The sequence below is a fragment of the Plasmodium brasilianum genome, chromosome 13, assembly GCF_023973825.1.
Source record: "Plasmodium brasilianum strain Bolivian I chromosome 13, whole genome shotgun sequence".
In the NCBI taxonomy this organism is placed as follows: Eukaryota; Apicomplexa; class Aconoidasida; order Haemosporida; family Plasmodiidae; genus Plasmodium; species Plasmodium brasilianum.
The window spans coordinates 2,461,819-2,486,655 of NC_090126.1; the positions used below are offsets into that span (position 1 = coordinate 2,461,819).

Below are 24,837 nucleotides of genomic sequence, written 5' to 3' on the forward strand. Positions count from 1 at the left end.
TTCCTGGTGAAGGAAACTATAGGTGCGGATGCGTCTACATGTGTATGTACGTATTTGCGTGTGTGTGTGTATAAATATATATATATATATATATGTATATATGCACGTATATACGTACATATAGACACTCACGCGTACCTATGGCTTTTGCTTTGAGAAGGGGAACAACCTAGAAAATTTACAGAAAAACCATTATTTATTATTCTTATAAAAAATAGTTCTACAATAATCATTGTGACATTTGATAAAAACAACACAGGTAAAAAATTTGAAAGTTGATATGAATATGAACATGTCTATTTTTTAAGAAGTGTACAGAAAAAAAAAAAAAAAAAAAAAAAAAAAAAAAATAGAACAATAGTGACAAACTTTTTCCATTTTCATACACGCAAAAAAGAAAAGATAATAAGCATGGAGCTAAGGAATATATATGTTTAATATTTTATTTATTGAAAATATTTTTTGCAGATAAAAAAAGTTTAACAAAAGAAAAACGATAAACAAGTATATAAATATATGCATAGTTATATGTATTCATACATTAACAAACAAGTTAATGTCTATATTTAATCACATGTTGTGATGTAATTTCAGGATATTTCTTAAAATCAAATTGATTTATTTGTAAATATATACTAGTTTAATGAAGTACATTTATTTTATTATTTATTTTTTTTTTTTTTTATACATAATAAAAATGAATTAGTGGAAAACAAGGAACATCGTTATCTCCAGTCTTTTTAACGTATTATTTTTTATTTTTATTTTTTTTTTTTTTTGTAATATATTAATATTTGAATTTGCCATATATTATAACCACTCTTCATAAAAATTTAATGCCTTTTTATTTTCTACTTAAATTAGCTGTTTATACTGAGATAACTACTTGTGATATGGGCACAGAAAATTTTTAGTTGCGTGATACTGTGGCTATTTATGTGATATAAAACGTATTTTGGAGAACGCTTTTTCGTTCGTATTTCCTTTATCAAACAAGTAAATACATATATACATACATACATACATACACACATCTATACGCCCATATATATATATATATATATATGTGTACCTGCTTGTTCACCCGCACAAGTGCACGGGCTCATAATTAGGGTAAAAACAATGTCGAGCATGAATATATTAATTTTTTTAAGCGTATACCTTCTTTTCACTTCTGTACACCAAGCCGGAAGGAATATATTATCTCGAAAAACAGAGGTAAATGATTTTCACGAATATGAAGATGAATTAGGTGAAAAGGTACTAAACATATGGAACGAAGAGTCCCATAATAGGACATATAAAGTATTTAGTAAGAATGAATATAAAGAAGCGGAAGAAGTAGAAGAAGGGGAAGGACAGAACTACAGTGCCTCAATAAAAAACACAATTGTTGAAAAACCATTTGCTCTTTATTTTTTATGTAATAATGAAGAAGCAAAGGTGTGTTTTAAGGAATGTTTTTTTTGTACAAATGAGGATATGTGGTTATTGAGTAATGTTGGGAAAACAGCTGAAAGTAGTAAGCATTCTAATGATATATTTGTTTTAAAGAATATGAGTCCTTATCAGTTATATGGTAATAAATCTTCTTTCTTTTTAAATAAAATTGATAGGAAATTTGCAAATTTTCTTTTTCTTTTGAGGGAATACTCATCCATTGCACTTATACAAAATAAAATGAAAAAAGTAAAGAGAGATAAAACTCATATCATCGCAAAAGAAGAAATAGGAAGAATAATTTCCAATAAATTTAAAAATACAACGATGAAAGAAATACGAATAAAAGGGAGTCATATATGGAATAAGGAAACTGCTAACGATTTTTTGTACATGGGAAAAGTTAAGGGAATACAAAATATGGCAAGAAAAAGAAGAATTTTAAATGATGACTATACACTAGATTGTGGTGATGATGGCAAGTGCATTAACGAAGGCGGTATTCAGTATTGTGAATGCACAAAAAGTGGCTATTCAGTTAATATAAAAAATAATTTTAAATGTGAAAAACATTGTGATGTAAATAATGGAGGATGTGATATAAATGCAACGTGTAAACCTATTGCTGCTGAAGAAGAAGAAACTAGTGGTGTTGTAAAAGGTGTTGGCGTTCTTTGCGAATGTAAAAATCGCGATACGAAATATAATGGTTATTATTGCCGTCCTACTATTAAATAAATTATAATTTTTTCTCATTTTTTTTATTAGTTCTTTATTTGCATCTTTCAGATTTATGCAAATATTTTATTTTATTTTTTTCCAATCATTTTTTTCTTTTTTTTTTATTTAATGAGGTGTTGCGATACAGTTACTGTACACAATCAATTATTTGGTTTGTAGCTACAAGTACGTGTGCACACGAACATGCAAAAAATAAAAAATAAATAAAAAAGTAAATAAATATTATATATATATATATATTATGTAAATTTTATGATAATTTTCACAAACGATAGTTAAATGACTTTTTTTTTTTTTTTTTTTTTTTCTCTTTCCACATTATGGTTAGGGTCAACATCCTTGAATATATTGCTTTATGTATGCTAACAAATTTTACATTACACATTTTTTAGGAGTAACTGTAATTCCCATTATTATATATGTGTTATATAAATAAGGAGGCATAAAACTTCGCATATTTTTGAGTAACTTTTTTAATAGCTAATATGCTATATATTCTTATGATATATTTTCTCATATCACATTTAAAAAAGTAGCTATTTGGTTATTTGATGGACACTGTTTTTATTAGTTTTAAAAAAAAAAAAAAAAATTTTAATTTTAAAAATTTTTTAAATTAGGAAATTAAAGGAATACAAACCAATAAAAATAGAAAGTATTGTAAAAATTAATTTATATTTTTTTCTTTTGTTTATTTCATAAGAATTAAAAGAAAAAAAAATATTAGAATAATTTGGTCTTAAAGTATTTTAAAGCATTGTAAATGTGCTTCCAAATTGTTCATATGAAGAGAATGGAATGAAACGATTATTCGTGTGTATGAATAGTATGTATTTTTTTTTTTGTGCCATAAGGATGTATGCATTTTATTCGTACCATAAGGATGTATGCATTTTATTCGTACCATAAGGATGTACGCATTTTATTTGTATCAGGATGTATATATCGCATTTGTGCCATATATATGTACATGTATTTACTTGCACTACATCATATATGTTTATTTTATGTGAATGTACATTTTGCATATGGGCACATTTTAATTACCCGAGTAAAAAATATATATATTTATATATATGTATGCGTAAGTTTTAATACTTTTTATATGCACGAAAATACCCTTTAAAAGTTGTATTATCCACTTTTTTTTTTCTTTTTTTTTTTTTTGATACAAATAATTACGCATTGTATGTTTAAAAATTATATCAAAAAAAATTAGAGACTGCAAAAATAGAGCAAAAATTTTGAATTAATATTCCTGAGAAAGACATCGTGTTCAGCGAATTTTCACCTAAGTTCCTGCATCACAGGGCATATGGAAATGCATTTGATGCCCATTTTTAGTTTTTATATATATATATATATTTATACTTATATAATTGTTTATTTACTTATTTATTTATTTATTTATTTTTTTTTTTTGCTATTAAGTATAATACACGTCTATATGTATACAGCAGTATATAACAGAAATATTGATAGGCCTTCCCAAGATAAAAAATGATTACGGGTATATGAAAAATATAAGAGTAACTTGGCAAATTTTTATAAAAATATATTAATCATGCTGCAAGGGAAAATAAAAAAATTTAAACTGCCTGTGAACAATAACATAGAAAATTTTATGAAAGATATAAATATAAAAAAAAATGAATACGTGTATGGGTGTGGAGCAGTAGACATTGATAATATAACCTCTAAGGCCGATTCGATAATAAATTTTTTTAATTTTATTAATGAGAGTTATAGTAACCTTTTACTGTTATTATGCCAAGAAGGTTTTGACACAGTTCTGAATTGTATCAGGATATTTGATAATATAAATGATACGGATCAAGAGAAGATATTCGGCTGTCTAACAATTTTAATTGAAAAAAGTGTTGATATATTTAAAAATTATTTCAAATGCTTAGAAAAATGTAATAGGGACAATGAGTGTACCAATGGTATGGAACTGTTAGAAAATATTATGAGCGAAAATAACAGTATTATGAATAACGTTATAAAATGTTTAGAAGAAAATCATAAGGAATATTCAGTAAATGAGAAAAAGAAAAGGTTTACTTTATTTGAAGTCAATGAAATATTAATTTCCTATTTTAATGCTCTTACTTTTATATATATAAATATTTTTAATTCTTATTATAATAAAAATTTTTGCAAGCAGCAAAACATGGAAGTAATTGTAAATGTTCAAAGAGGAAGGAAAAAATTAAAGAAAGAAAATGAGGAAGAAACAAGTACTGCGCTTAAAAATATAAATGGTCTTTTAAATAATATTATTTTATTGTTAAGTAATATAAATTTTGATATCTTATATGAGCAAGTAAATATTGCTGTTGTTGATTTATACATACAATTTTTTTTGAATATTTACACAATTAATCAAGAAAACAATAATACATTTAATATGAGTGTATATAACGATCATATATCTATGATAGTAGGGACCCTTTTAAAATTATACATCAAAAATGAGCATGAGAAATGTGCGTTCATAGAAATGCAGAGCAGAGATGATGTTCTTAATAACGCACCCGAGAACGTTTCTTTTTTCGCTTCGAACATGGAACATATGAAAGATAGTGGTTATCAGCAAAATGGCAAAAATAAAAAAGGTGGTAATAACAAGGGAAAGGGTAAAAGTAAATGTAAAAGTAGCATTGGTAGAAATGATGGTGATGATAGCGATGATAGCGGTAAAGACGTTAGTAGCGGTGGGGATGCAAAAGATGGAGGTAGTGAAGTCCGTAAAACTGAAAATAAAAATATTCAAAAAACGGATGAATACAAGAGAGAAAATTCCATGAGCAATAAATTTCATTCGTTTTCCTTTACCTATATATTTTTAAATTATTTTAAAAAATGTACAAACGTAAACATATGCGACGCTTTACTAAGGGTAAGAAATACGGATATACCTCAAATAATTATAAAAGAATTTATTGATTATATAAAGGAGAATTCTTTATTGTATCTAAATTTGAGCGTGCAGACACATACACAAAATGAACTAATTAACATTTTAAGTTTCCTAGAATATTTTTCAAAAAATCTAAGTGTTCATTTACTACCTTTTTTAAAAGATTTAATTGATATGCTAGGTATTGATATTTATTATATAAGAAAATCCATTTTTGATATGTTTAAAAATTTTATTACTCTGGCAAAGGCTAGCGAAGAAATAAAAGAGAACAGTAATAGTAGCAATGAATATAACAACTCCTATTCAAGTGGTAAATTTAAAACGAGTGATGACAATGACAAATTATATTATTATGATGATGAAGAAGAGGAAGACGAAGAAGATTCAGATGATAATAGTAGTGCCTTTTTTACACAAGAAGAAGATAATGATAATGAAGAAGAGGATGACGAAGATGAGAATGAAGACGATTTTGTGGACAGTAAATATAAAAAAGGGCATGAAAAAAGAAAAAGAAAAAACAGTAAAAAAAAGAATAAAAGTGTTACTGAAAATAATTCGAAAGCGAATGATAAGTTGAATAAAAAGAATAGCGTAAGTAAGAAGAAACATGAGAGGGAAAAAAAAAAAAAAAAAAAAATCTGAACAAGAATAAAAATAAAAGTAAAAAGAGGGAATCTTTTTTGAAGTTCTTTCCCATAAATATAAATGAAAGCAGTATTAGTACATACAAAGATATTATACATAAGATAATTCTAGAGGACGTTCCATTTTTACAAGTGTGTTTTAAGGAATGTTTAAAAAATAGAGCTTTTATTATGAACGTTTTAATATCTAGGCAATATGATTCTAAGTTACATGTACGTTGTCATTTATTAAAAGTATTACAAGAATTAGTTGAAAATAATTTTATTCCTTTAAATTATTATAATAGCTTATGCTTAATATGTAGTGAGCGAATAAATGACAAATCCCCCTTGGTAAGGCAAAGAGCATTTTCTTTGCTTTCTTGCATAGCTAGCGATGTGGTAAAAAGTAAATACGTTATTCCATTGAACACGAATAAAATTAAAAAGGAGTTAAATAATTTAAATAGACGAAAAGATTTATTGAAAAAAAAAGAATGTATCAGCGGAGCTAACAAAAAGGAAAGCAGTTGTATCATAGAGAATGGAAGACATGCAAAGAATAGGATTAAGGAGGAGAAAAAAAGTAAAAAAAAATTTAATCTTTCCGATAGTGATGATGATAGTGATAACGATAAGGATAGCGATAACAGTAAGGGAGATGGTAATAATAAGATTGTCAATTATGGAAAAAATAATAAGCATGGCGATAACGTCAAAGGTGACGATGAGGGAGAGAGGCATATCAAATATGCTAATGATGGGGATAGTACTTCCTCCTCTTTATTATGGGAAAAAAAGAACAAACATGATTACCAGAGCAAGTATGATTTACTGATAAAAATGTATAATGAGGTTTTATTTATTTCGATTATTGTAGACGATTGTGTTGATTTGTGTTTTAAGTTGTTATATTCTGTTATAGAGACAGATCAGAAAAGTTCAATTCGATTTATTATATTAGCTCATATATGTGGAAATAAGAAGGCAGAAGAACAAATGAACAAGGTATGGTCATTAATATTTAGTAACAACAATAGTATTATTGAAATAATAATAAGCGAATTTGTTAATGTAAATATTTGTAGTGATGATTATAGAATTAGTGCATTTAGACTAATTAATGTTACTCTTAATAGTAAATTAAAAGACTTGTCATGTTTAGAAAAGATAATGGAATGTTTATTAATGCAAGAGAAAAGTAATGTTAGTATTAGTAAATTACAAGATGAATTATTCAATATTATTTTTGTTGATATATTTAGCGAACACAAAAATTTAATGATAAAGGAAGGAGCTTTATTACTTATGAAAATTATGTGTTACTCTATTCATACTGTTAATTTAAAAAAAGGGAAAAAAGAACAATACTTTGTTTTTAGTAATAAAAAGAAACAACTGATTTTGTTATTTATAAATCAATATAAGGATAACTTACACTTTATAAATCTGCTAATATTAATTCTAAAATATAATAAAACTAATAAAATTATACAAAATTTGCTAATTATTTTATTTAATTTAGTTTTTGACAACATGATTGATAGTAAAAGCGAAACGTTTGAGCGGAACTTATGTAAAAATAAATTGTACAGTACTTCAAACATGTGCAAAGAAGAAAATTTAAACAATAGTAATGGAAAGGCAAATAGCAGTGGCATTAAAATGAAGAATGAAGAAGACTCTTATTCTTTTTATTTGTATGATGGTAGAAATATGTGGTTTAGATGCTGCCAGTCCATTGTTGAGAGTATGTATGAACACTTCGACGATTTTCTACTTATATTTACGACAAAAATAAAAAATATATTAAATTGTATGCTTTTTAATAATAAAAATTTGAATGATAATTCTGTACATAATAGTGATAACATGGGATGCAAATTAATAAGTAAAGAGATGGAAGAAGGAGATATTTTAAATAAAGTTTCTTGCTTTACATTAACAAAGTTCATATTTGTATCAGGCCATTTAGGATTATACACTTATATATATGCTGAAAAAATACAAAATAAATTAAAAAAACTTGCATCAAAAAGTGATAATAATAATAATAATTTTGGAATGTGCACAAAAGAGGAAAAGGATAGAGAATATTTTGATTACGTTGTAGAAAATATGATAGTATGTAACAACCTGTTTGGGAAAAAAATTACTCCTTTAATATTTTTAATTTTAAATGATCCAGAAAAATTTTTTAACGAATGCATAATTAAAGATAACGAAGAAATGAATTTTACTAATGATAGTTATACATATTTCTCTTCATCTTGCCAGAGTTCTGAAAAGATATATATGCACTATGACATATATTTACTTGTACTTGTATGTTTACTAACATTATGTAAGTTTTCATTAATTTCTCAAAAATTCTGTCAGCAAATTATTAGTAACCATGTATCAACAATTCAATTGATTGTTTCTGTAATAACTGAAGAGAACAATCAGATTTTTGAAAAAAAAACGGAAATGTTATTACTGCATGATTACACTAGTCGTACCATATCAGATGGTGTCTACGTTCATAAAACAGATGATGCTACTAATTTTTCGGAGCTGGAATATTTTTCAGAAAATGGAGAAAAGAATTATATGGATAAAGACAATGCTAGCAATTGTCTGTATAATGAAAATGAAACAGAGTCAGATAATAAAAAAAAAATAAACAAAAACAAAAACAAAAACAGTAATAATTATATTAGTAATAATTATATTAGTGATAATTATAGTAGTAATAATTATAGTAGTAATAATTATAGTAGTAATAATTATAGTAGTAATAATTATAGTAGTAATAATAATAACAGTAATAATAATGATAATAATAATGGTAATAATAATGGTAATAAAAGTAGAATTAACCGAGTGGAAAACTTTAAAAATGGGATAATGTATAAAACCATATCAAATATACGAAAAATGCTGTTAATTAGTTATGCTGATTTATTATATAAACACCCAAATCTTTTAGAGCCTTATAATAAATACATTTTTAAAGTTCTAAATGACAAAGATATAAATATGAGAAGAACTGCTGTTTCAGTTTTTACACATTTGTTTATGACTGACACAGTAAAAGCAAAAAACACATTGCTTGTTCATATGATGTATTTAACAATAGATAAAGATGAAAAAATCTCTAGTGGATCTAAATCCTTTTTTTATGAACTAGACAAAAAATCACATATAACTTTAGTTAACAATATTTGTGATATGATTTCAGTTTTGGCTAGAAATGAAAGAAAATTTGAATATGAAATGAACAAGGAAATATTGCAATTTTTATTAACGTTTATAAAAAAAAGTAAATATAATGAAACGTTAGTTGAAAAAATTTTCAAAAAAATGAAGGAAGTAAATATAAACAAAGCAGATGCTCTTAATTTATATATGCAAGTATTTTTAAATATACAAATTGATGAAAAGGTGTTAAGCAAAATTAATAAGTGTTTTCCATTAATCAGATATATCATACGAGAAAATCAATATATTCTAGATAATTTTGTATTAATATGTAAAAAAGCTACAGAAAAAAAAAGAGGTAGACCTGCTGAAGAAATGCAGCAACAACAACCTAATACCACCAATAGCGAAAAAGGAATTAGTGAAAAAATTGAAAATGATAAGTCGGAAAATAAAATGAGAGAATTAGCCGAAGATATTCTGGGAAAAATAGAATCAACTACAAATAAATCAAAGAATGTTTCTCATTTGCACAACGCATCGAATGTAGTCGTAAAAAATTCAAAATATAAAAATGAAGAAGAAATCAACAGATATGAAGTACAAACACCTAAAAACGAGGAGTGAACAAGTTAACGAGAGAACATAAAGGTTAAAATTTTGGGCAAAATAACAAGCAGGGAACAAATAGCAAATGTTATTGCTATAAAGATGAGAATTATTTGTTGAAAATAAACAGAAAAAAGGGAAAAATAAAAAAAATTACTTTAGTATTTAAAAAGTTTTTATTCTTCATTTATAACGGAATTACAGTTAAGCGTAAAAGTGAATTTGCTTTAATTGTTTTCTTATCCTTCTCTTCTTTTTATTTATGACCTTTTTTTTATTTTTTTTTTTAATTTTATCAATAAATGTCATAAAAGAGCTCTAATTAAATACCTTTATATAATTATTTGTAATTTTGAGTTTATTTTTTATATTAAGCAGTCATCATGTTTTATTTCCCTTGAGTACGCTTTCTTTCCACATATGTTTATAAATACATATATATAAATAAATATATATACATATCATTTAAAAATCAAAAGGTTTAAAATGAAGTGCAAAAGGAAGCGAGTTCTAGAAAGTTCATTATATACTGTTGCTACTGTTTTGCGTAATTGGTTTTACTCTTTATCCTTTCTTACTTTTTTATGTAAATGTATGCATGATCTGTCTGTTTGTCTGTATCTATCTATATATATCTATATATTTTTTTCCTTTTTTTGGTCTACTACTACAATGTAATGATTAACTTCATAACAATTTTGAATATTTTCCCCTTTTTATTAACTATACAAAATTTGGAAAAGTCGTAAAAATTTTGAAGCGCAAACAAGAAACGAAAAATTACATGTACCTGGGTACACATTCAAACGTGCGCATAGATACATATATATATATATATAAGCATATATATATAAGCATATATGTGTGTGTGCATATGTATATATATGCGGAACACTATATATTTTCCTAAATCGGCAGGAAGGTGCCCTCTATTGCTCATCATGTCTTTTTTCTAAAATATTCCTTCAAAAAGTTTGATATAATATTGTATTATATACTTGGTTTTAAAAATTATGATCTTGTTGAAATTATTTGTTTCATATTGTTTTATATTGTTTCATACTGTTTTATATTGTTTCATATTGTTTTATATTGTTTCATATTGTTTTATATTGCTTCATATTGTTTTATATTGTTTTCCGTTTTTTTTACCCCTTATTATTCTCAGCTAATTCCGATAATGAATTAACAGTCTGTTCAATTATTTCTTGGGGGTTCCCAAAAAAAAAATAAAATAAAATAAAATAAAGCGAAATACGCATGGATCCACAAATGTTATATATATGCGTATTATAAATGTTCGCACTTGCAAAGATATGCGTTTACTTTTTTACCTGTAATAATGTAATGGGCGATTTCCTTTTTTACATTTACCTGAAATGAATTAAAAATTTTAATCATTAATTATTATATAAATTATATTACAATTTTATTACAAAATTAATACAGTTCTATTACATTTCTATTACAGTTCTATTACAGTTCTATTACAGTTCTATTACAGTTCTATTACAGTTTTATTACAATTTTACTACAATATTTTTACAAGTTTTTTACTTTTGTTGCTTAATTAGTTACTAAGGTATAGCTAAATGAACTGCTCACACTCAAACATATGCATATGTATATGCATGAATATACATAAATAAACAAACTATAAGACGGGTATGCACATTCTTACCAAATAAAGAATCAAATCAGTTAACCACGGTAGGAATATCAAGTTGATATTTTTCTGTAAGACAAAAATGTTATATATATATGTACTTGTGTTATTGAACTAGAAAATGGACGTTCATCTTTCTTTCATTTTATTTTTTTTTTTTACTTCAAAATTGTTGGGAACACAATTTAACACTGAGTGAAGATCTAAATTTTTTTGAAAGATATAATGCATATTTTTTTGGGCTTTACTATTAGCAATTTTTTTTTTCATTATAATTTCAACTTTATTTTTGAGTGCAACTCGATCTTTTATTTTTTGTTGCTATATATGAGGAAAAGGAAGGGTCCGAAAAAGGAAAGAAGACAGTGCAGATGTATTTATATGTATGTACGTATGTATGCATATGATTATGTATATATATTAGCATGCACGTACACGTTTACACATCTATTTTTATTTATCACTATCTTCCCGTATTTTATGGAATGGTATTACCGTTTCTTCGTAAAAGGCTTCGCTGTTTTTTTCATATGTTTGAAGGTTTTGATATTTCATTTGTCTAATATTCTCGTAATAGTCTACTTCGCTTTTGATTTTTTGTAACTCCTGTTCTTCGTACATCTGTAAAAATATAAAATAAAAAAAAAAAAAATATATTAATACAATAATATCACATGGAAGTAAACAATTAAACTAGATATTATAGAGTACAGTAAAATAAATTACTTCTTTAAGTGCTTTATTTAAGACATCCTCAACTATTTTTTCAATCTGTGGCTTTACATTCCTTTTAAATGTTAAACATATGGTATTATGAAAAGGTAATATATGTTTGACACTTAAGCATATATGAAAAAAGGGGAGAAAAGAGAAAAAACGAAAAAAGGAAAAAAGGAAAAAAATCTATTTTTTTCTTTAATCCTTGTTTTCAGAATATTTTAAAGCATTGTTGCATAACTATGATTATGAGCATATTTAATGATACAGTTGAAAATTTACTATATTATGTTATTTTTATTTTTTTTGTAGTATGTTTATAATATTTTATCATCTTTTTATGTAATTTTTTTGTACTCGTAGTATTTAGTAAATTCATTTAGAAAAACTTGCGTTTCAACATCTTTATAAGTTTTCTTTTTTATTAATTTGTTTTTTTTATCTCGTATTATCTTTTTCCTTTTCGTTTCTAATTCTTTTTTTTTCCTTTTTTTATATTGTTCTATTATATCTGAAGTGTGTATATCATCCTCTGAGCTGTTTTTAGTTGAATAACTACTTGAAGATGAAACATTTTTATTTTTTTTTATTTTCACTTCTGCGCATTTTTCCGATTGGATGAATACGTTTTCTTTTCGTAAAAGTTCATTTAGGTAATTATCATCGCTTTTTATTTTTATTAACTTGGGTTGAACGTTCTCACTTTTATTAGTATCATTATAATTTCTAGCTACATATTTTATGGACTTGCATTTATTCTTTATGTTATTTGCACCCTTGGTGGCAATTAAATTATTTGCAGCAATTGCACTATTCGCTTTACTTATATTGCTTTTGCTATTTTCTTTCAGTGTGTATGATTTTTCGTTGACAGCCTTTCCTGAATAATTATAATTTGTCCTCTTTTTTCCCTTTTGTTCTCCCAACACTGCGGCAAAAAATTAGTATAATAGGAATATACTTTTTTCATTTTTAAGATAGCTTTAAGTTTAATATTTTTAAAAGTTGTTTTCTTTGATTTTTACAATAATTTAAAATTTTCAACTATTTGATTATATTTTCTCATTATTACCATTTTTATACAATGTATTTTTGGTTATATTGTATTGTTTTTTCTCTGTATCACTGCATATTTTTTCTCCCTGTTCGAACAGAATTATATAATATATACATAGCCAGTAGATGAATAAATAGATTAATATTCATGAGTATATATATGAATTTAAAAATAAAAATAAAAAAAGAAGAAAAAAACTAAACTACTATTGAAAATATACCGTTTATATTTTATATATTTCTATGTTAAAATAATTTGCGAAATTCGAAAAACGGATTGGGTTACAAAATTGCACGGACATGTGTGTTTGATTGAAATGTGAAAAACTAGTGAAATTTTCAACATAATTGAAAACATACCATCAATTTAATTCTTTTTTTTTTATCTTACGCTATCTCCAACTTTTGGTAGCTTCGTAATATTCGCCCTATTGTCTGACTTATACGTCTGCTTCTTTTTGTACTTCACTCTGAGAAAATGCAATGAAGAGATGTTTTAAAAGGAATTGACATATACATATATATGTACATACATATATATATATATACAAAAAATACACCCGTAACTGATATTAAAAACTCATTACCCCAATGATTCTATTATAAGATTATTTTCATCTTTTCCCATTTTCATTTATAAAAAAGTAATAAAATAACTGTCTATGTTTTATTATATACAATAAATTCGTACATATAAACGAATATATATGTGTATACGAATATATATACGTACATATACATACATACATGCATACATACACGTACATACGTACACATACATACACATACATACGTACACATACATACACATACATATGTACACATACATACATGTTTATACATGCATGCGCTTGCATATATGCAATTCCTTTTAGATATCATAAGGAAATGCATATATAAACATTATAGTAAATATATAACATGTAAAAAATTATTATAATATATTATATGTCTTTTTGCTTGTCATTTAAGAAAAAAAAAAAAAATGTAAATATATAGGCATGCACATTTGAGGTATGCATCAGAGCAGGAGTGGACTTCAAAATTAGTTAAAATGCTTTTATTTTTCATTTTAAAATATTCTAAGAATGTTCAGAAAATAAAGGTGAAACGTAATAAAGGAATAGACTTTCACAGGTAATTTTTTGTACGCAATTATTGTTTTTAATTTTTAACTTTTTTGCATTTTTTTTTTTTTCTGCTATTTTTGTGAAGCAATACTATTACCAGAATTTTATATTTGTGTAATGCTCAAAAAATCTAAAAGGAAAATTAATTTATTGCGAAAAATATTTATAGTTCTTTGAATTATAAATTTAAGAAAAAAATTGAAGTTTAACAAAATCTTAAAGCAAAAAAGAAAAAAAGTGCATCCTTGGGAAAATGTCTGATTTACACATCAAGTGTTGGACAAAAAATTAGATATTTTAATGCGTAATTGCGCGTACATTAATATATGTATAAATATAAATATATATATATATATATATATATATGTGTGTATGTATACGTTTCTATGGAGAACAAAAAAACAAAAGGAGAAAGGCCTCCCTATGAACAAGGCCACGAATGTAGTAAGATATATAGTTATATTAAAACTGCGTACCTTCCTGAATATATGTATAAATGCATACGCATATGCATCTTTTGTACTTGCGTTGAACATATTTTCGAATTAATCTTCCATTCGTGCAAATACTTTTTCAAATACTACCTCTTATCAAATTATAATTTCTCGTTTAGGTAACGCATGCAACATATAAAAATATATAACATATGTTCATGTGGCCATGTATATATAAGTTTGTTATAAGAATATAAAATCGTACAGAAGGTTTTGAAAACTTCGAACTTGTTTGTCATTATATGATATAATTATAGAACTTTTATTAAAATTATTTTTGTGTGCATTTTTTTCGTTTGTATTCATGATTGTATTAACAGTGTCATATATTTTTTTCACTTTATGCGTAATTTTTTTTTTCCCCCCCAATGAATTATCCAACAAATTTTGAAACTTTCCATGGTCTATTAAACATATGATGTTAAAGAAAGTGGGTGGCGAATAAATAAGTGATATGAATAAATATTCTAAAATGTAGTAAAAGTATTTAGGGTCAGTATAGTAGGACTTGAGTATAAAAAAATTGTATACGTGTTGGTTAATTATATCAATTAAGTATTCGTTTTTAAAATTTAAAAGTACTAAATATTTCAAAATAAATATCTGTTCACATATATCTATGCTATTTAAATAGCATACAATATTAAAGGTAAATTCTACCATATAATAACAGAAACAAGTATTCTTTAATTCATTTGATTGTAATTTTTCACGTTCTCTTTTATTATTTATATCTTTACTTTTCATATTTATATTATGTTCACTAGAAACTGTTTGTTCATTATATTTGAGATTTACATTATTAGAGGTATTAGATCGATGGTTATCTACACAAATATCGCATAAATTATATTTACTTAGTGAGTTTAAAAAAAGAATATATTTATTATGAATTTTTGTTAAGTCAAGTAAATGGTCTTGAAATAAATCCATCTTATAGTTTAATATGTGTTCTCTTTTAAGATAGTATATTATGCTTAAAAAGTAGTAATTAATATTAGGTTTAATTTTTTCTCTTAAAATTGTTTCACATTTTACACGTTTGAGAAATACATAATGTATTTTTACATTTTTGTATACTTCATTATCAGTAAATAATTTAAATATTTCATATGACATAATATTCAAATAGAATAGTTTTATGTAATTGATGTTTTTTTGTACACGTATTAAATTGTTAAAAAAACAAGTAAATGTGTCTAGATACAACTTTTTATTTTTGTAAGATTCATTCTCTATAGTAATTCCATTCTCCATTTTTTCTAGAATAAATATATCATTAATGATATAACTTCTTTTAAGTAAATTTTTTAATAAGTTAAAATGAACTTGTATGTATAAGTCGTACGTGGACTCATTGTCACCTTGCTCTTGAATATATGAATTGGTAATATTGTCAGCGTGGAACCAGGAATTATCCAAAGTGCAGTTATTATAACCGTTGTAGTAATAATTGCTACTATTACTTATGAATGAATATTCGTCAAATTCCATGTTAATACTATAAATTATTTTTAAAAAATCATTCCCGTTTATTATATTTTCCTCATGTAAATAATTCAATAATAGCAAATTGGTGTACATATTGTTTTTCATGTTCAAGGAAATATTGATATAATTATGTGTCAAAATATTTTTAATTTTAAAGTATGTTTTTTTCATGTATGTAGATATGTCATCTTGGTTGAAAATTAATTTTTCTACTGAAATTTCATCCCCCTTTTCACTTCTGTCATAGGATGTTATTCCGTTTCCCTCTACATCGTTTTGTTGTTTTTCACTTGTTAGATTTGCATGGTTGCATAATAGTGCATTAATTGCAACGTAACTAGAGGTATTACTTATGTCGTCATCATTAAACTGTGTATTCCCATTTTCCTTTAACTTTGGATCTGGTGTTGAATCAGAAAAAATATTTTCATATACCTCCTTGTAATATTTCTTTTTCCAGCCTATAGTTTCATTTACATGTTGTAATATATTCTCCGTTTTATAAATTCTATTTTTGTCATTCGTTTGATTGAGCAAGCAGCCACATTTTTCCAAATGTATCTTTTTCATTATTGAAACTAAGATATATAAATGCTTACTATTTAAGAAACAGGAATTTTGAAATAACTGTTCAGTAATCTCGAATAGTATTTTTGTGTTTAATAAATTATATTTAAATGAAAGGATGAGTGTTGATACTACTTCATTAATGGTAAACTTTTTTAAATGAATTAATATTTTATTTTGAACTTCTTTTATTTTTATTAGGTTATATTCATCAGCTCTATTTTTTATTGTCTTCATCAATAGTTCAAAATTATATTTTTCATTATTATTTTCCATAGGTAGAGAATATGATATGTGGTTAATTATTTTTCCCCTGTTTTCAGTGATATTACCACTGCAATATCTTTTACTATAATTGCTGTCATTTGCTATACATTCTGCGTTGCACTTTTTGTTTTTGAGAAGTTTAAGGACATACAAGCAGTTCCTTTTCATTTCTATAATAAGGTATGGGTACTTAAAGAAAACCGTTTTAACGTATTTCTTTTCCCCTGGTCTTTTAACGAATGTGTATTCTTATCATTTTTTTTATAAGCATCGTGATAGGTAATATGATAGGAAATAAAACTGAAAATATGACAAGAAATATGACTGAAAATATGACAAGAAATATGACTGAATATATGATGATTGAAAATATGACTGAATATATGATGATTGAAAATATGACTGAATATATGATGATTGAAAATATGACTGAATATATGTTGACGGAAAATATGACTGACAATATGACTAAAAATATGACAGAAAATATGACTAAAAATATGACAGAAAATATGACTAAAAATATGACAGAAAATATGACTAAAAATATGACAGAAAATATGACTAAAAATATGATGACAACAAATGGCACGTTGCGGGGAGGAGGCAAGATATGCAGAAAATGAATTGATTCCCCATGTATCACTTTTACATTTTATTTTTCATTATTATAACTTAAAAGAAATATTGCAGTCTCAAAATTTTTATTTTTCAAAAGAGTAAAAAAACGAAAAAACGAAAAGGTAACAGAAGAAAAATATTAGCAATAAAAAATATGGAGCAAGTAAAAGCATTTATATTAATTTCTTATTGAAGAAATATAACTTAATTAAATAAAAATTGACAGGACGTTTTAGTGGCTACAAAACGTTAAAAATTAAAAAAGCATTTCTAAAGAATATAAAACAAAAATAAAAATCTAAACAAAAAAAAAAAAAAAAAACCGTACAAATGTGTACTATATACACATATACATAGTACTTGTACGTATATATATAGGTATATGTATTTTTAAGTAGAAATACATGTTTCAAATATATTCAAAATTTTAAAAGAATTTACAAAAGCCTTCCCTAATTTGACACAACTCATTTAGTGTTTTTAGCCAGAAATTTATTAGCTGAAAAAATTAAATAAATAGGAATATCGTGCATTAATTAATACATAAATGATAGAGTATATACATTTATATTCAGGAAACACGTGCAACGGTTAATTGCATGAATATATGTAATACATACATATATATATATATATATATATATATATATATATATATATATATATATATATATATATATATATATATATGTATATATTATGCGTGTATATACTTGTCCATATATGTACTTGCATATAATGTACATGTTTATATGACTCAAGTGCAGCTATACTTGCAAAAGTTTGTTAATACAAGCATATTTATTACATATTTAACACAACAAAAGACGTCAATAAAATATTATGTTGTGTACCTCTTCATTTGAGTGCGTTCTTGTCAAGTTATGGGACTGTTTCAATAAAAACATACTCCCATAAATTGAAGAATTTTGATACAAAATGTTTCTGACATTCTGGTAAATATTTATTAATATTTTTAGGTCCTTATTAATTTCATCTACAAACAAAAAAAAAAAAAAAAGTAGGGAAAATAACAATAAAATTAATTTAAATTAAAATAAACAATGTATAAGTTCGTAAAAACAACGTCAATAGGATAATAAGGCACAATAGTACTTGCTGACTTACACGTTGTTAATGTTAGTATTATTAGTTCCACTATTTCTGCAATATATATGTGCAAACATATGAGAACAAATAATACACACACGTACATACATTGCAACAATTTTGGTAAAGAATAATATTAATGACAAGAATGTGAATATGAAAATGTGTGCGAACAAATAAATTAAAAAAAAGAAAAAATTACTTAAGTTAGAGATAGTTTCATAATTGTAAAAAAAGAAATTGTACACATCAAAGTTACTTATTTTTTTATTCGAAATATTATTAAAGGATACACGTAATGTTTTTTTGTAATTCCAATTAAAAATACCCCATAGATATAAATTAATATATTTTTCTGTACATTTTACAATTTGATCCATATTTTCACACGTTTTATGATATGAATGCTTAAACCTTGAAATTTTTTTCCCTCTTGATTTTTTTAATTTAAAGGGGTTATCATTTGATAAGTTATTACTTATGTTCTTACGCCTTCCTTTTTTTTTTTTTTTGTCTGTTTCGTTTGGTATTAATTTTTTCTTGCGACCTCTTTTTTTCTTTTTTCTTTTCTGTTCCCTTTTTATGATCAAGGAATTTTTTATTAATTTAAATCGCCTATCAATTTTTTTCTCTGCTTTTAATTTATATTTTATTTTATTTAATTTCAAATAATAATAATTGGAATAAGAATATCCAATTAATGGGGTTAAAATAAAATCTCTGTCTTCATATTTTTTTTTCTTTACATATTTACATTTAGGATTAAGGACTTTCACAATTACATTTTTGCACAATTTATTAACATAAATATGCATAACATAAACATATAATAAAATGTTTAAATCTTCCTTACAGTATCTATACAACATTTCTATTTTTTTAATTTTTTCATCCTCTATGAACCTTTTAATCTGTTCTAAGTCTTTATTACCACATGGGTTAATACGATTGCCATTAATGTAACTACCACCATTATTATCATTATTATTATTATTACTACTGTTGTTATCAATTGTTTGCTTACCATTAAGTGTTGGTGCTTCATTTATATTAACCTCCTTGTCCCAATTATTAGTATTGTCGATATTAGCACATGAATAATGTTCTTCTCTTTCGATGCCTTCCTGTTTCACATATTTAGCTTCTTCATTTTTACCCTTTGTATTGCTATCATTTACATTTTCAAGGTTTATGATTTCGTTCTTATCAAATGCTTTTTGGGGGTTTATCATTTCGCTGTTTTGAAGCTGATTTTTGTTATTCAAGGGTTCTTTTTCATTATCATCAAAATATTTTTTAAGGTTATTTGGTGCATTATTTTCATCCACATTTCCTCCATTCACTAATTCATTTTCGCTGCAAGAGTTGTCCTTTTTATTATTTATGAGTTCGATATTATTATCTGCACTATTATCGTCAATATTTACTTTTATAATATTTCCATTTTTACTTTTATTGCTTTCTTCTTCATTTTTATCACATATAATTACTTCATTAAGAGTATCTGGTACCTTCTTGTCATTAATATTGACATTTTTACTACCATCTTCTTCTTTTCTATAACACATATGTTCCACGTTTTCATTATTTATATAATCTACTCTGTCAGTTACATGAACTACTTTTTCATCTATATTTACCTTTTTAATAATAATCTCCCCTTTTTTATTAGTTATATTTTCCTCCTTATCATTCTTATTTTCTTTTTTCATATTTGCATCTTCCATTTTGTCATTTATATTTATTTCTTTATCATTTGTATTTTCCTCACTAATATATATATTCTCCTCTATATCTTGTACACTTTCATTTTTGTTATTTATATTTTGGTTTTCAATATTTATATCTCCCTTATTTTCTGTTGTTCCTTCTTTTTTATCTCTTAGGGTATCTATTATTTCACCTACTTTTTGGTTATTTTCATTGGTACTTTCACTTTTACTGTTCTGGGAAAGAACTTCTTTCTCATCTTTGTTATTTGATTTAAGTTTTCTGTTTTCAGAAATTTTAAAGAAATTTGTAATTTTTAAAATGTATGTATTTGTTTTTTCTTTATTTAAATTGAAAATTGATTTTTTGGACACTTCAATTTTTTTGGTTAAACCGGTTTCTATTATATCCTTTTTTTTGAAAAAGAAATTTGCTTCTTCTATTTTGTTTAACTCGTTATGTACTTTAGGTTTCATCTCTTCGTTCTCTTTTTTTTCCTCTTCATTATTTTGTTTCGTGGTTTCATATTCTTTTTCGTTCTCCTTTTTGTCCATTTCATAATTTTGCTTCTTCGTTTGTTCCTCCTGTTCATTCTCTTTTTTCCCCTCTTCATTATTTTTCTGCTTCTCCTGTTCTTCTTCCTTCGTTCGATCATTTTCATCTTTCATTTGCTGATGCTTATCCTCTAACAGTTCTTCCTCATTCTCCACTTGCTCTTCTTCCTCATTCCCAACTTGCTCTTCTTCCTCATTCCCAACTTGCTTTTCTTCTCCATTCCCCAATTGCTCTTCTTCCTCTTTCCTTTTCTCCTCCTTCTCTTCTTTCTCTTTCCTTTTCTCCTCCTTCTCTTCTTCCTCTTTCTTTTTCTCCTCCTTCTCCTCTTCCCTCTTTTCTTTTCCCATTTCTTCTTCCTCTTTTTTCACTTCCATGTCATTTTTTTCACTTTCCGTTTTCCTTTCTATCCTCTTTCTGCCTCTTCTTTTTTGTTGGATCCCTCCTTCTTCTATGTCTTCTGTTCTCATTATCAATTTTTCCCTTTTTGCTCTCTTATTACGTTGTATTTGTTGTTGTACCTTTTTTCTCTTTTTTCTAAAGTTGCATATTACATCATCTTTTTTATCATCTTCCTTTCTAATTGTAATATCTTCCATTTTATATTTGTTTCCTTTATTTTTATGTAATTCGCTCCATCCTTGTTTTTCACTTTTTTCATTATGTGTTACATATTCCTTCATTTTCCCAATATCCTTTTCATGTATGATTTTTCTTTTCTCTGTATCTTTTAGTAAAAAAAATAGCATTTCATCTTTCTGGTTATTATGATGCGTATAATCATTTGCCTTTATCAAATTTTTATATTTAGTTAAAGGTATATTATCTATTTGTTCTCTTTTTGATTTATCTATAATTTTAATAATTTCGAAAAGTTGAAATATATCAATATCTATATTTAGGCATGAGAAATAGTAAGAATCATTAAACCAAAAAAAAGAAGGGACAATTAAAAAATAAGGTAGAATAGTATTTTTACTTTTAAAGATGTTCTTAATATAACCTCTATATATAACCCCTCGTGGTGATTTAAATTTTGCTAGTATACTTCCTCTCAATTCATATTGAAGTGTTTCTCCTTCTACTAACTTTATTTTTCTTGGAACATTTTTGTATTTATCATTCTCTCTTTTCAAATGTTCATAACAGCTTATGTCCTTTTCTTCATCGTTGTAATCATAATATCTTCCATGTTCTTGATATGTTAATCCAGTTTTATTTGATGGCAATTCTTTCAAATGTTCTTCATAACGCGTACTATTAGTGATTTCTTGATTGTAATTAGTATTATTAAAACTTATATTCTCTTTTTTTTCTTCTTCTATATTTTTTTTATTCTTTGTAATAATATCATTAAAATCATCATTAGTTATCAAAACGTTATTTTGTAATATAATCCTTACATCTAATTTTTTTATAAAATTTAAAACGAGATAATCTATATGTAGATCTTTTTCGCTTTTATATATTTTCATTAAATTGTTAATCATAATATTTTGTAAATGTACATTATTCGGGTATAATTTTTTTATTTCAAATAATTTCATAGCTAATACAAAATTAACTTGATTCTGTATATTTTTACAAAAGCTTATTTTAATACTCTCCCATTTTTTATGAAATAAAATTTTATAATGTTTAAATGCCTTTTTATAATGTAACATATATTTATACGTATTAAAGGAATGAATAATATAAAATATTTTACTTGTTTTTTTTTTTTCATCATTTGTGCATATTACATAATTATTATTTATGTCGTAGGTACTGCTACTAATTCCATTTAAAAGATCTCTACCATTTTGTCTTATTTTTCTTTCATATTTCAACACTGAATTGTTTTTTGTTCTTTTCCTTAAATTTATATTACTATTACTATTGCTACTGCTATTGCTATTGCTATTGCTATTACTATTGCTGCTGCTATTGTTATTGCTATTGCTGCTGCTATTGCTATTGCTATTTTTTTCCTCTTTTCTGTTAAAATAATTTAGAACAGCTTTTTCCTTTTTTTTGTGAATTTTATTACTAATATTATTATTACCATTAACATTAATGTCTTCTACATTTGTAGTTACTTCTTGTTCAATGGTGTTAGATGCATTTTCGTTGCTTAACGAGTTAATATAATTTTGCACATATTTTCTATTGCTTAGATTATTTAATATTTTTATATAGTTTGATAGGGACAACTTATGATCTGGAGTTAAATGAACATCGTTTACTTTTAGCTCAGTGTAAAAATTTACTATTCTCCCTAATCCTATTTTATTTTTTTCTTTTTGCTTAAAAAATACGATATCATTATGTTCAAATATTTTTAATTTATTCTTTTCATTATACTCAAAGATTTTATTTTCATTTATTTTTATATCTTCCATTTAGTTAATAACGATATTCTTCTCTTATGCTAAAACCAAAAAAATGTTAAAAAAAATAAAAAAAAAGTTGAACAAATGGGGAAATAAAACTATCCAAATAGTATAGGGTATAATTTACGAACTATATTCCTCTCATTTATTGTTTGAAACAAAAATTGAATAGAACTTGTTATTACACTTAAAAAAAAAAACAAAACAAAATGTATATTAAAACAAAAGGAAAAACGTTTTAGGACAATTTGATTTGTAAAATGCGACAGTTAAAAAAATTTAAAAAAGATTGTTAAAAGAAAAATGCAGGAAATGGAAAAAAGGAAATAAAGGTGTTCATAATATATATACATATACATATATATATATATATATACACATAAATGCCATATGGCCATGGTAAATATTACACGAGGCTGTAATAAATCTACTGACTGTTCACAATGCACTCATCCTTTTACGTCATTTGTCAGACAAAAAAAAGCAATGAAGAATGTATCTTATAATGTATGTTTACGATTTTCATTTGTGCTTGAAATAATGAAATTTAAAATTTTGTATTGAAAAAAAATGAACTTATCAAATATTTATATACATATATAAATACATGCATATACACATATTTGCACATTCGTACACATACACATATATACATAATACATCCACATGTACATATATATACATATAATATACGTACATGTATCGGTAAATGAACAAAATAAAAAATGAGGATAAGTGCTACATGTTTTTGTGTATTGCCAAACAAATATATACTGTGCTATTTTTAAAAGTTTAAATGTATTTTAAAACAATTGATTGTAATTTAAAACATTTTCACATTTTGCATTACGTATTTAACGTATTCATAATTGTTAATGTTCCCTTACAATGGCAAATGAAAATTGTACATAATAATAAAACATATTATACATATGTTAGTAAATAATATGGCATAAAATAATATAAAGAGGAACATACAACCAACAGAGCAAGTTAATATTCTCTTATGTGTAATGCTACAAAATCCAATATATTATGCATACAGTACATATCATAATAATGTGCTATTTTTGTATATTTAAAATATAATATAAAATTTAAAAAAACATTGAAAATGATAATTTTTACAATATAACAAAAAAAAGAAAAAGAAATAAAAAATAATAATAATACTATATTAAAAAGAATAATTTACACAATATTTAGCAATTTTGTAAAAAAAAAAAAAAAAAAATGTGTTTTAAAAATACTCATATTTCCCATTTGGCAAGGTTATATATATCAAATAATCTAAGTGAAACCACGCTTATATAATTTGAAAAAAAAAAAAAAACATATATATATATATATATATATACATATTTAGGTTCATATAGATAAATATATTGTGAATTATAAAAAAAGCAAAACGACATTAATTTTAACAAAAAAAAATTGCTCTTTTGATATATTCCATATGTTTCCATTAGTTTTAATTAATTAAAAATTTTTGTTTTTGTATATAATGCATATTTACTTAAAAAAATTATGAAATTAAAAAATAGTTCTTAAATTTTAAA

General features: G+C 24.8%; 6 protein-coding genes across 6 annotated transcripts; 3 read left to right on the forward strand and 3 right to left on the reverse strand.

Moving 5' to 3' along the window:
- Positions 1–1,122: 1,122 nt before the first annotated feature.
- Positions 1,123–2,178, forward strand: MKS88_005184 (EGF domain-containing protein; the record flags this gene model as incomplete). The annotated part of the gene is made up of 1 exon (XM_067218423.1): positions 1,123–2,178. One exon carries the CDS (start codon positions 1,123–1,125, stop codon positions 2,176–2,178), a length of 1,056 nt encoding a protein of 351 aa, XP_067071558.1.
- A 1,567-nt stretch (positions 2,179–3,745) lies between these two features.
- On the forward strand, positions 3,746–9,543 carry MKS88_005185 (condensin complex subunit 1; the record flags this gene model as incomplete). The annotated part of the gene is made up of 2 exons (XM_067218424.1): positions 3,746–5,701; positions 5,899–9,543. 2 exons carry the CDS (start codon positions 3,746–3,748, stop codon positions 9,541–9,543), a joined length of 5,601 nt encoding a protein of 1,866 aa, XP_067071559.1.
- A 1,130-nt stretch (positions 9,544–10,673) lies between these two features.
- MKS88_005186 (radial spoke protein 3) lies at positions 10,674–13,592 on the reverse strand (the record flags this gene model as incomplete). Its single annotated transcript, XM_067218425.1, has 10 exons — positions 10,674–10,732; positions 10,860–10,899; positions 11,207–11,260; positions 11,354–11,512; positions 11,687–11,812; positions 11,918–11,978; positions 12,266–12,836; positions 12,981–13,050; positions 13,356–13,434; positions 13,552–13,592. The coding sequence occupies 10 exons, from the start codon at positions 13,590–13,592 to the stop codon at positions 10,674–10,676; spliced, it is 1,260 nt and encodes a 419-aa protein (XP_067071560.1).
- Positions 13,593–14,771: 1,179 nt separating this feature from the next.
- MKS88_005187 (uncharacterized protein) lies at positions 14,772–17,081 on the reverse strand (the record flags this gene model as incomplete). Its single annotated transcript, XM_067218427.1, has 1 exon — positions 14,772–17,081. One exon carries the CDS (start codon positions 17,079–17,081, stop codon positions 14,772–14,774), a length of 2,310 nt encoding a protein of 769 aa, XP_067071561.1.
- A 116-nt stretch (positions 17,082–17,197) lies between these two features.
- MKS88_005188 (uncharacterized protein) lies at positions 17,198–17,539 on the forward strand (the record flags this gene model as incomplete). The annotated part of the gene is made up of 1 exon (XM_067218428.1): positions 17,198–17,539. The coding sequence occupies one exon, from the start codon at positions 17,198–17,200 to the stop codon at positions 17,537–17,539; it is 342 nt and encodes a 113-aa protein (XP_067071562.1).
- An 825-nt stretch (positions 17,540–18,364) lies between these two features.
- On the reverse strand, positions 18,365–23,287 carry MKS88_005189 (uncharacterized protein; the record flags this gene model as incomplete). Its single annotated transcript, XM_067218429.1, has 3 exons — positions 18,365–18,531; positions 18,651–18,698; positions 18,847–23,287. The coding sequence occupies 3 exons, from the start codon at positions 23,285–23,287 to the stop codon at positions 18,365–18,367; spliced, it is 4,656 nt and encodes a 1,551-aa protein (XP_067071563.1).
- Positions 23,288–24,837: the final 1,550 nt, after the last annotated feature.